This window comes from Falco naumanni, chromosome 1 (assembly GCF_017639655.2).
Source record: "Falco naumanni isolate bFalNau1 chromosome 1, bFalNau1.pat, whole genome shotgun sequence".
Taxonomy (NCBI): Eukaryota; Metazoa; Chordata; class Aves; order Falconiformes; family Falconidae; genus Falco; species Falco naumanni.
Genome location: NC_054054.1, coordinates 59,704,945 through 59,717,868, shown reverse-complemented (window position 1 = coordinate 59,717,868; position 12,924 = coordinate 59,704,945). Strand labels below are relative to the sequence as shown.

General features: G+C 40.7%; 1 protein-coding gene across 2 annotated transcripts in view; it reads right to left on the bottom strand.

Annotated features, from left to right (window-relative positions):
* TRMT9B (tRNA methyltransferase 9B (putative)) overlaps window positions 1-12,924 on the bottom strand; it is a 121,486-nt gene that overhangs the window by 19,352 nt on the left and 89,210 nt on the right. Inside the window, exons 3-4 of one of the 2 annotated variants that reach the window (XM_040596292.1) lie at window positions 11,086-11,246; window positions 3,936-4,488 (exon numbers count right to left, since the gene is read on the bottom strand). In XM_040596292.1, coding sequence (XP_040452226.1) covers window positions 3,936-4,488; window positions 11,086-11,089 — 557 coding nt within the window. In that variant the 5' untranslated portion in view covers window positions 11,090-11,246. Of the gene's footprint in view, window positions 1-3,935; window positions 4,489-11,085; window positions 11,248-12,924 lie in introns of those variants that run through there. The other variant, XM_040596299.1, reaches the window with a different exon arrangement.

The window sequence follows — 12,924 nt, the reverse complement described above, 5'->3', positions numbered from 1 at the left end:
AAACTAATTTCCTCCTGACTTTCAGCAGGTTGGTTTGATTCCTGATAGCCCTGCACCAGTATCTCAAAGTCCCTGGCCGTGCTACTCTACTCATAAGCTTTAAATGTGGCTATTTTGCCTCCTTGGTCACTGTATCTCTCAAATACTTGTAAACAGTTATCTTCGCCTCTCCTTTATTTACCAGCAGTTAACTAAGTATTAAATATTTACTTTTCATCCTCCCTGATGAATCAGTCTAGGTGGTCTTTTACAAGTATTGTTGTTATTCTCTGTATCCTCTCCGTATGTCTGCATTCTTCATGCCAAACTATACTCATAGGAATATTTGATTCCTTGATGTCATCCTACAGTTCTGGAGCTATAGCTTTCTAAATTCCTTCTGTTTCCTCACACTCTGGGTTTGCATTTACACTCCTATGCCCTGACGGATTAGTTTTAATTTATGCAGTATAATTCTCCTCGTTCACCAGCCCATAGAGCTCATCACTGTTGGTACTTATATTGTACTTGGTGCTACACACAAAGCCTCCCCAATTAAAACAATTTACAAACTGACTTAAGACATTCAATTACTTTAAAATTCATCTTTTGCTGAAACTGGATATCTTAGTGACAGAAAGATAAGCAGCACATTATCAAACAAGTTTCCAAATTAAGGCTGCCAATGTTTACCTTTGATCCAAAGATTAAATATAAAATATTGCACAACAAATTACAGTAATTATGGAACTACTAAATGGATTCTCTTGATACCTTTTATAAACTACTCTTATCACGTTTATTATAACCAAACATACAATTTCCTATCTAAAAATATTCTTATACAAATGTATTTAGTGCTCAGTATACTCACCAAATACAATTTCAAAAGAACAAGCATTGTGGCAGACAGTATTAGGTATCAAGTTAACCTCAGGATGTCTCATTCTGACCATCCAAATAGGAGCAAAGACAGAATTCCGTTTTTATTATCCTACAAAACTCAAAAATCTGACTGGTTAGCTTTTATTTTCACGTTACTGTTAATCATAGGAAGTCATGTATTTGTATTTGCTTTCTTGAAAAAGAAAAGGTGTTTCACAGTGCTCAAAGACCAAAAGTTATTTTAAGTACTATCTAATAGCAATTGGGTGCTTATGCAGCTGACAAAGGCATCTGAAGATACACCAGTAATCCTATCAGGATTCAGAGCTAGACTTCAACGCAGAAAAATTGCATTATGTTGTTACTAAAAGGTCGAGTTGCAACCCTCCAAGAAGTGTCTTGGCACTATCAAAGACACAGGTTCTTCCAGTCGCAGCTGGAGTGGACTGAGCAGCGTAAAGGCTTAGCATCCCTGCAGCCAAAATGCCTAGAAAAGGTTCTTGTTTCCATAAACCACCACAGTTTCACTGAAAGGCTGTTTCATTTTAAGTGCTTTATAGTATGAGTGATACCTTTTTACATAACTCAATATATCTAAGCCCTCTATTTTAAGGCAATGAAAGGCCTTTACATAAAGCAATTTTTCCTATTTGGCATAGAAAGAAAAACCTCCCTAAGGGAGCTGAAATTTCATACAACCACCACAAAAGTTCTCTGGAAAAATATCTTAATACAACGGCCTTTTTAGATGCAATTTTTTTATTTTCTTAAAATCAATATTTTCCAGGAAATTATTGTATGATGCAGAACAAGAGTTGATACCTAAAAACATTGGTATCTGAATCATCAATAGAAATATTTTTTAAAACAACTTTGGTCCACAAGTAATTAATTTTTCTGAAATTATTAAATGTAGACCCAAAAGTAAAGCTTTCTTCAAAATGGAGTATTTTTCAACAGCAAAACACAAACCTAAATATACAGTGCCTCTGGTCCAACTGTGTTATGTTTAAACTTTTCTGAGGAAAAAAAATAAATCAGGTAGGACTCTGTGTCACATGAGTTCTAGTCAAGTACATAAAGCCTGACGAAGAGACAAATATTTATTTTATTTTTCAATAGTTAGACTTTTTTTCTCCCAGTAATTCAGTTGGTATTTCTGTCTCCATTTACGAAGGTATATACATAACTTTTGAAGAAGCAGTGTCTTTAATGTTAAGCACTTTTGAACAGAAGTTCATTTTTCATTTTTAAATTATTTTCAAATTAATTCATAAGCATAGAAAAGTCTGAAGTATTTTTCCAATCTCGTTAATCTTTAGAAATTAAAAGACGTGCAGCCCTCAAACTGTGGTTTTCTGCCACACCAGATTATTCTGTATCTAGTATTACTTACAAACTTGGATACGTAGATCCTGTTACTGCAAAGACATGGACATCTGCTTAACTTTATGTATTGTAAATCATCTTACTGACCTCAGGTAGCCTATTTAGTAATAACTAAAGGCAGGAATTTGCACATAACTTTTTCAGGACAGAGCTTTATGCCATTTGTATTGTCCCATATTCTGATTCATCCATCCAGAATGGATGGCAGAATACTTGCAGATCTGAGTGTTTGCATGGAAAGTGTTTATCCCTTGATGCAGGCCTGATTTCAAACTAAATTTGCTTTATAACTTCAGTGGTGGATTTATGATTGGATTACTTTAGAAAATGTAGAAAATTATGAAGTTACTTGCATTTGTTTTCTTCTCACCAAGTTCAGTTTAGCATTATATACAGACTTAAAAATGTTTTATGCCTTTGAAGATCTCCTTGCCAGAGGCGACATTAAAATGCACTCCACAGTTACCTACACGTACCTAATCTGCCCAAAATGCACATCTCTGTAAGTTAAACAATAGCAGCACCACTGAACTATCTCAGCGTGCAATCCATTACAAATACACAATGTGAGAAGGAAATCAGTAAATAAAAATGTGCTGTTCAAAGACGTGCTCTATAAATAGCATATACAACTGAAATAAATATATTGCTATACTAGACTGAAAACAAATTACAAAAATGAAACCCAACCCCCTGGAGTCCATTATGGGGCATTAAAACGTCCCCAGAGGACCTTTTCTCTTGCTCATGGAGAGACTGCTGCATGCTTTTCTTATCTGTTTCTCGAGTTTCATGCTGAAAATCATAAACTCCAGAAGCATGCTTCACCTGAACAGCTGTATCAGCAGGGAATGTCATGCTGTGCACCACATTAGCACAGCAGTGCTGCTGAATTAATTCTGCACTCTCTTTCTTTGCAAAAGAAAAGGAGCTGGTGACCCGACTCCCTGAGCTCTCGCTGCTCCCACTGACATTCAGCGGGAATGAAAATCCTTTTACATCCATTAAATAGTGAACACGCTGCAAGAGTGAGGGCTCTATGTGGCCTTACAAAAGCGATACCTAGATATTTTGAATTTTCTCGGAAGAGAAAAAAAAAAAAAAAGAAATTAACTACTACGGTATAGGATGCTCCAGATCATTGCTTCGGACTGTTTGCCAATGCGCAGAGCATACTTCATTTTTAATTAATCAGGAGACCAGGGAGAAACTTTATTATTTCTGTTGCAGTTCCCCCCACGGCTCCTAGAACCCACCCTCCCCAACCGCGCCGCCAAATCCCGCGCCAGCCGCGTGCGGGCTCCCAGCTCCGCCAGCCGCCGCTCCGTTCGGTTAAAAGGGGGAAGGGGGTGGGGGGTGTAAAAACCGAGTTAATCCCGAAATCCTTCCGTCCCGGGGTGGGTCAGCGCCCCCGGGGCACCCCCGGCTGGGCGGCCAGTGTTTGGAAGAGAACCATGCCGATCTGCAAAAACCTACCGCCGCCAGCACTCAGCGGCGCTTTTTTGGGGGTGGTTTGGGGTTGGGGATTTTGTCGCCTTTTTATTTATTTATTTATTATTATTATTATTACTATTTCCCCCCCCTACGGGCAGCCCAGGGCGAAGGCGGGGGGAGCTGCCCTCCGCACCTCCCCGCGCAGCGCGGCGGCCCCGCTCCCCCCCCACCCCCGCTCCGCTCCTTACCTGCACCCGCGGGGCGGTGGCGGCGGCTGCATCCCGCCGCGGGGGCGGCGCTTGGCCGTGCCGCGCCGTGCCGAGCCGAGCCGCGCCGCGCCGCGCCGTGCGGAGCCGTGCCGAGCCGCGCCGTGCCGTGGTGCCGAGCCGTGCCGTGGTGCCGAGCCGTGCCGTGGTGCCGAGCCGTGCCGTGGTGCCGGGCCGGGCCGTGGTGCCGGGCCGTGCCGCGCCGTGGGCTGGGCGGGCGGCGGAGAGGCGCGAGGAGGGCGCCCTCCCCGCGCCTCTCCGCCGGGCCCCCCCCGGCCGGCGGATCCCGATCCCCCACTTCTCCGCAGGCAGGCGGAGGCGGGCGAGAAGGGCCGGGTTAGCGCTTCCCCTGTTAACTCTTCTCCTTGCGGTCTCGTCTCATCCCTTGGGCGTCTCCTGCCAGGAGCGGAGGGTGGTGCTGGTGGAGATGGTGATGGTGGTGCTGGACTGCTCCCGTCGAGGGGAGGGGGGGGGGGGAGCAGCAGGGTCCCCGGGATCCTCCAAACCGAGGTTGATGGGAGCCGTGCTGTCTCTGCTGGTGGTAAAAGCGGCCAAGGAGGATTAGCTCTTGCTCATGTAAAGGTTAAGCTCAAAGCCAACCTCTGCACTAGGTCCTGCCTGCAAGGGTTCCCATCCCGAGTGCCGAGGGGGAAATTTTTTTTCCCCTGTGCTCCAGCACCGACTCCTACGAAAGCAGTCTAAAAATGGCAGATTGCTTCTATACTTTCACATATTTATTGGTGTTTATTAGACAAGTACAGAGAACCCCAGCCAAGCACCAGGACTCTGATACTATTAGCGATATAAACACCAGATATAGTCCTGTCTCAAGACCTTATAAATTATGTATAAGAGATTACAGATAGAGAAGACTGTGATGAAGCAATACGAGCCAATACGACAGGCAGGGAACTCGGCACAGCATCGCACAAAGTACTGCAGGTATTGAACTATTTACTGTTATAGGTAGCCTTTTGCTCAAACCAGCTTTGAAGGTACCTGGAGACAGGATTATGAGGAAACAGTGGGAATGTGACCATGTATTGATAGTATTTTCAAAACTGCCAGAATTACTCAGGATCATGCATTCCTTTTATTTTGACAATTCCACCTGAACTAAAAAAAAAAAAAAAAAAAAAAAAAAAAAAAAAAACAAAAAACAAACAAACAAACAAACAAACAAAAAAAAAACAAAAACAAAAACAAAAAAAAAACAAAAACCAACCAAACAAACCCACAATAGTGACAGAGGAAGATTATAAGAACAAGCTGAGAAAAACTACACTAAACACATTGGAACCTCATATTCTATTAAATACACCAAAGTCATGGAGCAATGATGAAGCTCTTGGTCTTCATTATCAAGTTATTCAACAGTCAGAGCTGTTGGCTAAATCATAATTAACCTTCTTAAGTCCTTCAAAGAGCTTTGACTGATCTGTAAGACGTGATTGTCCTCTACAAACATCATGTTGACCTGTCCCTGTTGCTCCATACTTCCACGTACATCTGCCAATTTAACTCTGTAACGTAATGTCAGCTAAATTGGCTGGTGCAGAGAAATGAGGGTCTGCCATTCCCAGATTTCTCAGGTATCTGTGTATGATGCCATCATACTTGGCTCGTTCTCATTTACCTTCAAGTACCAAGCTTATTTCAGCAGAAGGCTACACAAAACAGCTTATAGTTCAGCACCTGCAGTAACTTCATACCTGAGTTTCATAAATATTCCTCAACTGTGAACGCCATCTGGTCCATGTTATTTGCTGACACGGTTACTGACTTGTTTTAAAAGCTCTTCAGTTTGAAACAACTGCCTCAAATTTAACCTTTTTATAAAAAGATTCTGATGTAGATTCCCTTAAAACTCCCCCATGGTGAATTCATGCAGCCTTTCCCCTTACAACTTAATCTTTTCTGGATGCCCTTTAGAACTATGATTATCTACCAGTCCTATACATTCTCTGGCAGACTTCCTGCTTCTGATGCATTTGCAATAGATGTCAGTCACGTAGCTTCATGCACCACAGGTATTAAGGTCTCAGCATGGTATACTAATTTAGGCAGAATCAAAATAGAATACTTTTTCCTTTCTAGTACTTATGCATCTATAATTGCACAACAAATTGCAGTCCTTAACAACCCCTCCTCCCTAAGCAATTAAAAGACCTCACTGAAATCAATTTTTTCTATATTAAAAAGGATTTAGGTCACTCAATCAAGTGGTCAAAGGCTGGGAAAGCCAGAAGGCTACCCATGAAACCTTAATTCAGGCTTCTTGTGCATGTGTATTACAACCCTGTATTTAATTATGAGTTTGTCTGCAGAACGCCAGGCTCCACTTGGAACATTTAGAATTATGTAGTAGCAAGCATGTGAGAGTGGCTAATCATGCCTCTGCCTGTTATCCCTTTGCTTTCTAGGGTGTCTTTTCTGCTCATCCCTTACCAACTCCCATGTAGAAATTTCTCTTTTCCTGGTCTGTCTGAAACTCTTATCCTTAGATAACTACTTTAGCAGTGAATCAGGTAAAGGTTTTTACCACAGGGTCACAAAGATTGCTAATTATTCCTTCAAAGGTTATTTGTTATTTTTCTCCAGAGGTGAGAAAATATGGAAAGAAAAGGAAGGAAAACAAAGACAGGAAGAAAGAGAGTGAAAAACAAGGAAACAAAAGTTTCCAGGTTGAAGCAGAAGGGAAATAAGGAATTGAGGTCAGTCTTCATGATACCATACAGCTTCCTTCTTACAAAGGATCAGCCCTTAAATTATAAGCTTTACAGAGAGAGACGGTTGTAGATGAAAGCAAAAGGAAGGCATTAAGTTGCCTGATGTCTTGGACAGGAAGGATCATACTGTATTTATACATCATGCTACACTATCTCAGTAGACATTCTGGAAAATTAATTTAAAAAACAAAAAAATTGTGACAAAAAATCTGCTTTCTATCTGCTTCTCTTAGAAGAAGGGCTCACCAGTCAAAGCCATTGTTTCCTCTCTATGCTAGGTATTACAAAGGATAAACACTTTGCAGAGGCTTATTTTCTATGGAGATGCTTAAGATGTAATCATGAGCTAATAGCTTACATCTTTGGTTGCTGAATTGGGTCTTCACATGGAATTACAATGTTACCTTCAAACTGTAATGTTGTTTTAAAAAGTTTTCCAGCAGAACTAACAAAAACTGGAACCAGTGGCCTTTGTGACATCAGTAAGTCAGCATTATTACAGTGAACTAAAAGCAGTATTGACACTTCATTTTAGTCATATTTAGTCATAAAATACAGGGAAATTTTAGACCTGAAACAGGCTAAAGCAATAGCTATTCAATATTCTTTTTTTTCTTCTTCTTTTTTTTTTTTTCTGGAACACAAAAATTCAAAGAAAATTGACCTAGAAAAACATACTATTTCCTGAATGAAGTGGGGTCTCTGAATACTTCAGTTCCCCAGTAAAATTTGGTATAAGCATATTTTGTCTGCAGTCAACCTCCATATCACAAACCTCATGTTTTCAAAAGAAGTCGGTGAATATGGTAGTTACTCTCCTGAGTGTTTCAGTCTTTAGAGACTTTCTGACCCTTTCCCGTGCATTTTCTCTGCAATCACTGGCACTAGAAACTTCATTTCTTAAATAAAAGTCAGATTCTCTGCTTATTTTTAATAATAAAAAATATCCTCAAAATTGTGATAATACTGCGTGCTGAGCAATGCTGCAGAGTATAACAGATTTACCTTGAACGGGATAAGAAAGCAGAACCAATTTATTGAAAGTAAGGCTTGTTACAGTCCAGTAAAATTAGCATTCATGACTTCACAGATGTAACTGCAGATATTTTTTTCACTGGCCTTAGTATGCAGGCCAGCTCATACTGTGTGACATTTTTAATGTGTGGCCTTCATAACCTACCACACAGAGCTGCTGTGGGGATTAACTAGTTAAGATTTGTAAAGTGCTTTGAAGATTATAAGGCATTAAGTTGCATAAGTGCTAAGCACTATTATTTAATACTTGAGCATTATAACCGAGCTTTACAGGACAATTCATGTTCACCTCGCTAGTATGAGTCTTTGTGATTTCAACATAGCTGCTGCAAGAGGTAAAGCACAGAACCAACCACAGAAGAGTGAAATTATTTTCTTGTTGCACTATCAGAGGCTAAAGTGAGATACAACTGTAATGGCGTTGTGGAAAATTTAATTGAAAAATAATTATTATGAAATGCAATAGTAGATCCAAGAAATCCACATAAAAATGCACGGCTCCTTAAGGTGCCCTTATTTAATCTATGTCCTATCTTACCCAAGCAGACCCATTGAGTGTTCTCCAGGAAGTACAACTCCAAACCCCAAATCCATAGATGGACCGAATACATCAATTATATACCAACTGAAAATGTTGCCAAGTGTCAGGAAGGATGGGTAAAATCTGTACACTGTTAAGTTGCACTTCATACATATTTTAGCTTTGGCTTTAATCAATTAAAATTTTAAAGCAAATATTTTGGAAGAAAGATGAACACAGAAAGACTGTTGTCTTTATCAATCAGATTGAGAATACCTTTTTTTGATACAATTGCTTCGTTCAGTTTCATTTTGGCATCAACCTTCCTCTCCTTTGTTTTGTAATGTCAGTTTTCAGTAGTAGAAGTAGTTGGGGGTTTTTGTGGTAGTGAAGAGACAGAGCATTTGTAAATAAAATAACAATGCCAAAGAGAAACAACATGACATAATTTTGTGCCTAACTATGTTGGAGGCAGAGGAACACCAGCATTTCAGGACTGCTAACATCCACACACTATAGATGTTAGGATGGCATGTTATCAGACCCTGGGATGCATCCCAGCATCCTGAAGGCATAAGACTCTATTTGGCATGCAGGGAAGGAGAGTTGGAATTATTTACCTTACAAAGACTAATTATTATTCAATGGCAGTCTCTTTGCAGGACAAAGCACTCAGTACTTAAATATCTTGCCTCTGCAAAAGTGCTGCAGACATTGCACAAGGATAGGCTCTTCAAGTATATGCATTTCTTCTCTATGGCTAAGAATAAAGATTACTTTCCTATAGTGTTTTGACATTTTGATCTGAATTGAAGCATATAATAAAAATGCACTTCACTGAATGCCTCCAGTATGAACTGAAATTCAGCTTCAGAGACAAGTAAATGTAAAAGAGGGCAAACAGAGAGTGAATAGTGCACTTGTACAATAAAACACAGATCCTTGTCATTTCCTGGGTCAGGAAGATGCAGGCCTCTAATGCTCCCACTTCTTTTTGGAAAGCATAAACTTTCTTCCTCTATTAAGTTATTAACATTAATTGTGTCACAGGAGATCAAAATATTTGTCCCAAAACACACATAAAGTCCATGAAAAAGCCAGCACTCAACTCACCTTTCTAGACATTGATCCCCATCCCAGACTGTTTGGGCCATCAGCCTAGAAAGAGCTTAAAACAGACTAGAACAGTGCAGTGCACATTGTCTACAGAAAATATTTGTCTATATATGATGGCAAATTTGATTCCACACACTCTGTTAACAGGGTCTTACCGGTCTTTTGACCAGCTACCCCAGGAGATGTGGGAAACTGGACGTAGTTCAGTCAGACTTAGCTCCTTAAGCTCAAAAGTGTTCACGAGATTCAGGGATTCTTTGTTCTTGTCAGGTTTTATAGGTTTTCTAATCCTTTACCTGAGGCTCCACTCACCTCCACAGTTGTTCTCCCACCTGTGTCACAGCTAAAGCAAGAAAAGTAACTCAGCTATAATGTTCTTTTCTTTTCTTTTGCTTTTTCAGGCACCTTTTTCTTGGATTTCCTTACTGCCTTCTGTTTTGTTCAGTCTTAAATCATACAATGGTAGCTACTCATTATTCATTTTAGATTCAAATTATGGGTTACTTATGCTGTTGCTCATACCAACAGCAAACCACTTGACCTGCGTTAATACTCTCAATGCTTATTTTGGCAGAAGTGAAATTGTGTTTCTGAAAGGGCAGATATTTACCAGGTGCATTACAAATCTCGTTAGAATTTGAAAAAAAAGCAGCTGGGTCTTCTGATGCCTGAATTTCTGAGCTTGAAAGATCCAATGACTGCTATCAGTTTCACGTACTGTGCAGAGTATGACACGTACATTTTAGAAATAGGTGTATGTTGCTCGGTTTTCATGTGATTTTAGTATATTGAGCAAGACTGAAACACTAAAAACAGAAACATCAACAAATGTTTTTGAATGTTGTTTAAAGCTAGTATCTGGTGCACAGGACAGAAAGAAACACAATAAGTGAGCATCCCATCAGTCTCTCCCTGCAGTGGATCACAGGCCACTAAGAAGGCTGTGCATGTGTGTCAGACTGGCAGTAGCCACATGTAGCTACACAGTGGACAGTATTGAAAGGTGGCATGTCCACAGCCTCCCCATGTTCACAGCAGACCAAATCTGTTACAAGAAGACCATGTGCTTCTTTTTCATCTTCTTCTTACTTTAGATGGCAGATGAGTTCAGAATACTCTGGGCCTTAAATACTGTCTTTCTCAGCTGTACTATCTACCAGGAGTACTGTGAATATGTCAGACTTCTGGTACCAAGAGATCTCAGCAGAAACCATTTTCCTGGAGCTGTGGAGTCCACTGTGTTTTCTCCTTAGTCCCTAGGGCTCCTATTCTTCCCATATATACCCACATCCTATAACTGTCAGGACAAAATAAAGCAATGTGCTCAACTCAACCCAATGCATTAGGCTCTGTTTTCTTGTCTGTTAGCCCATTTCATAGGGGTGGGGGGTAGTTAGTCTAATTTAATTCCTTCTGATCACCAAGGAACAGAAAAAAGCAACACACTCCCGTTAGATCCTCCTGTCCAAACTGCATCAGAGCTAGGAAAAGTCTCATGTTAGCTGCATGTATGTATAGCATGGTTTCCCATCCCAAGTAGGGAAAAACTCCAGAACAAACCGTCTTTCTGCTTTTCACTTCTTATCTTGAAAATGCACCTTCTTTAGTTCACTAAAGCTGCAGGTCCACTTCTCCTGTGTCTCTGAAGTGAGATCCTAATACTGGTAAGATCACCCAAAATGCATAATAGAACTTTAATAGATTTTGAAATGGTTAACCATTTTAAGCTTACCCATACAACTTGCTTTCTGAGGCCCTTCAGATTCCTCCTTTGGAAGCAAACTGCTGTTACACTCAATGCCACCAGCAGAGAGAGGAAGCTAACATGTTTCTCTGTTGATGTCACTTGGAGCTTTTAGGCCTTGAGAGAGTGACCACTGGCAGGGAAAGCACCTGACATGAGGAGTAGAAAAGATGTGGTTAAAATGTGCCCCCCCCCCTCAAAAAAATCTTTACATCAAAAATATGTGTAAAAGTTCTTGACCACTAGTAGACTTCAGGTTACCATCTCCACGTCTTGGCAGGAATCACAACAAAGATCTGAAGGGAAATGTCTGATCTGTACCAGGGAGGGACAGAAGTTAGAGGATTGAGGTATGCTACACTACATTCAAACCAATGAATTTTTGAAAGGCCACTGCTTCCCTACTCCCAGATCAAGATGTTCAGTGTTATTGCATAGCACATGGAGCAGGGAACTGCTTTTTAGGAAAAATCCCCAGCCTGTGCTGTCTTCTGAGCCAAGCTCAGGAATTGTCTGGTGAAATCCTAACTGGCATCTGCCAAAATATCGCAGGAAGCATGCTAACAGCTAAACAGTTCGGAAAATCTGAGCACAGTGGTTAAGCCCAAGTGCCTTCTTTTCTTTTAATCCTTGCCAGTATAGATGTAGACCTGTTTACCTGAGAAGAATCCTATGCCCTGCTATCATGGGCAGTGGCTTCTCTGATACGGCTTCAGCTCAGGCATGCCCACCCATCACAAAAAAAAAGCCGTGTAAAACATGCCATAAACCAGTTTTTTCTTTCCGGATCCAATGGGTGCAACTGAGGCGATTGCTGATGGCCTTAATGAGAGATGCTAAGCTCTGAAAACTTCTCACTAATGGAAAGCAATGAGTTAGTTGAAAACCAGGAGGAGGAAATGGAGGTGGATTAAAGCTATTGCTATGTGTGTAAAAGAACAGTGTGGTGAGAATATTCCCGCTCTACTTTCCTGTTTTCTACACATAGAAAATGTGTTTCTGCTTGTATAGCATTATGATGGTGTATCATTCATGATCCTTACAGCTACCTCATGACTATCTTCATGCTGTAATGCACTTCTTCACCTTCTCTGGATATGCTTACACAGTAAGTTGTTTTTCTTCTACCAGTTTAACCACTACCAATCACACTTGTCACATAGCTGTGCACTAGTTCTGCATCCACCGTGCAGATTTTTAGACCCTGATAAACACATCCCTGCACTTACATTTGGATAACATATACAGTTCCCTCTAAATCAGACAAATGGATGCTGTTGAGCCATCTGAAGATATGTTTAGATACGTCACCTGAGTTGGAAGTATTTCCTCACAGATGAAGATATTTCAGTTTAGATGGCTACAGAGAGGGGCCTGTCACCTGAAATATCCCCACAAGACTGGAAAATACGATGCAGGAACTGTACAATATCTGTGCCCTTCTGCAGCAAGTTTGTGGAGGCCTGACAGGATCCCCTAGGTCATCACAAATGGCATGGAAGCCTACGCTTAGACCACTGAGCCCTGGTATCTTCATTTGACTGAGTATCTAAGATCCCTTTAGTCAACATGAGATCTACTCAGACTTACTCAGCTGGAGTTCAGGGAGCAGGTCAGATGCCAAATATGGGAATGTTTGGATCTATGAGTCCTAACCTTTAAAAAAAAATACGCATTATTTCTGGCTGATTCAGAGTAAGAATCACAAGATCAGACTCTGTTCCCAAATTTGCACATGCTACTAATGCAAAGTGCCCATTAAGATTCTTGCACTGCTTTAACAGATGCTTACAAGCAGTCAAACTAGAAATTTGACTTGCTTTCCTT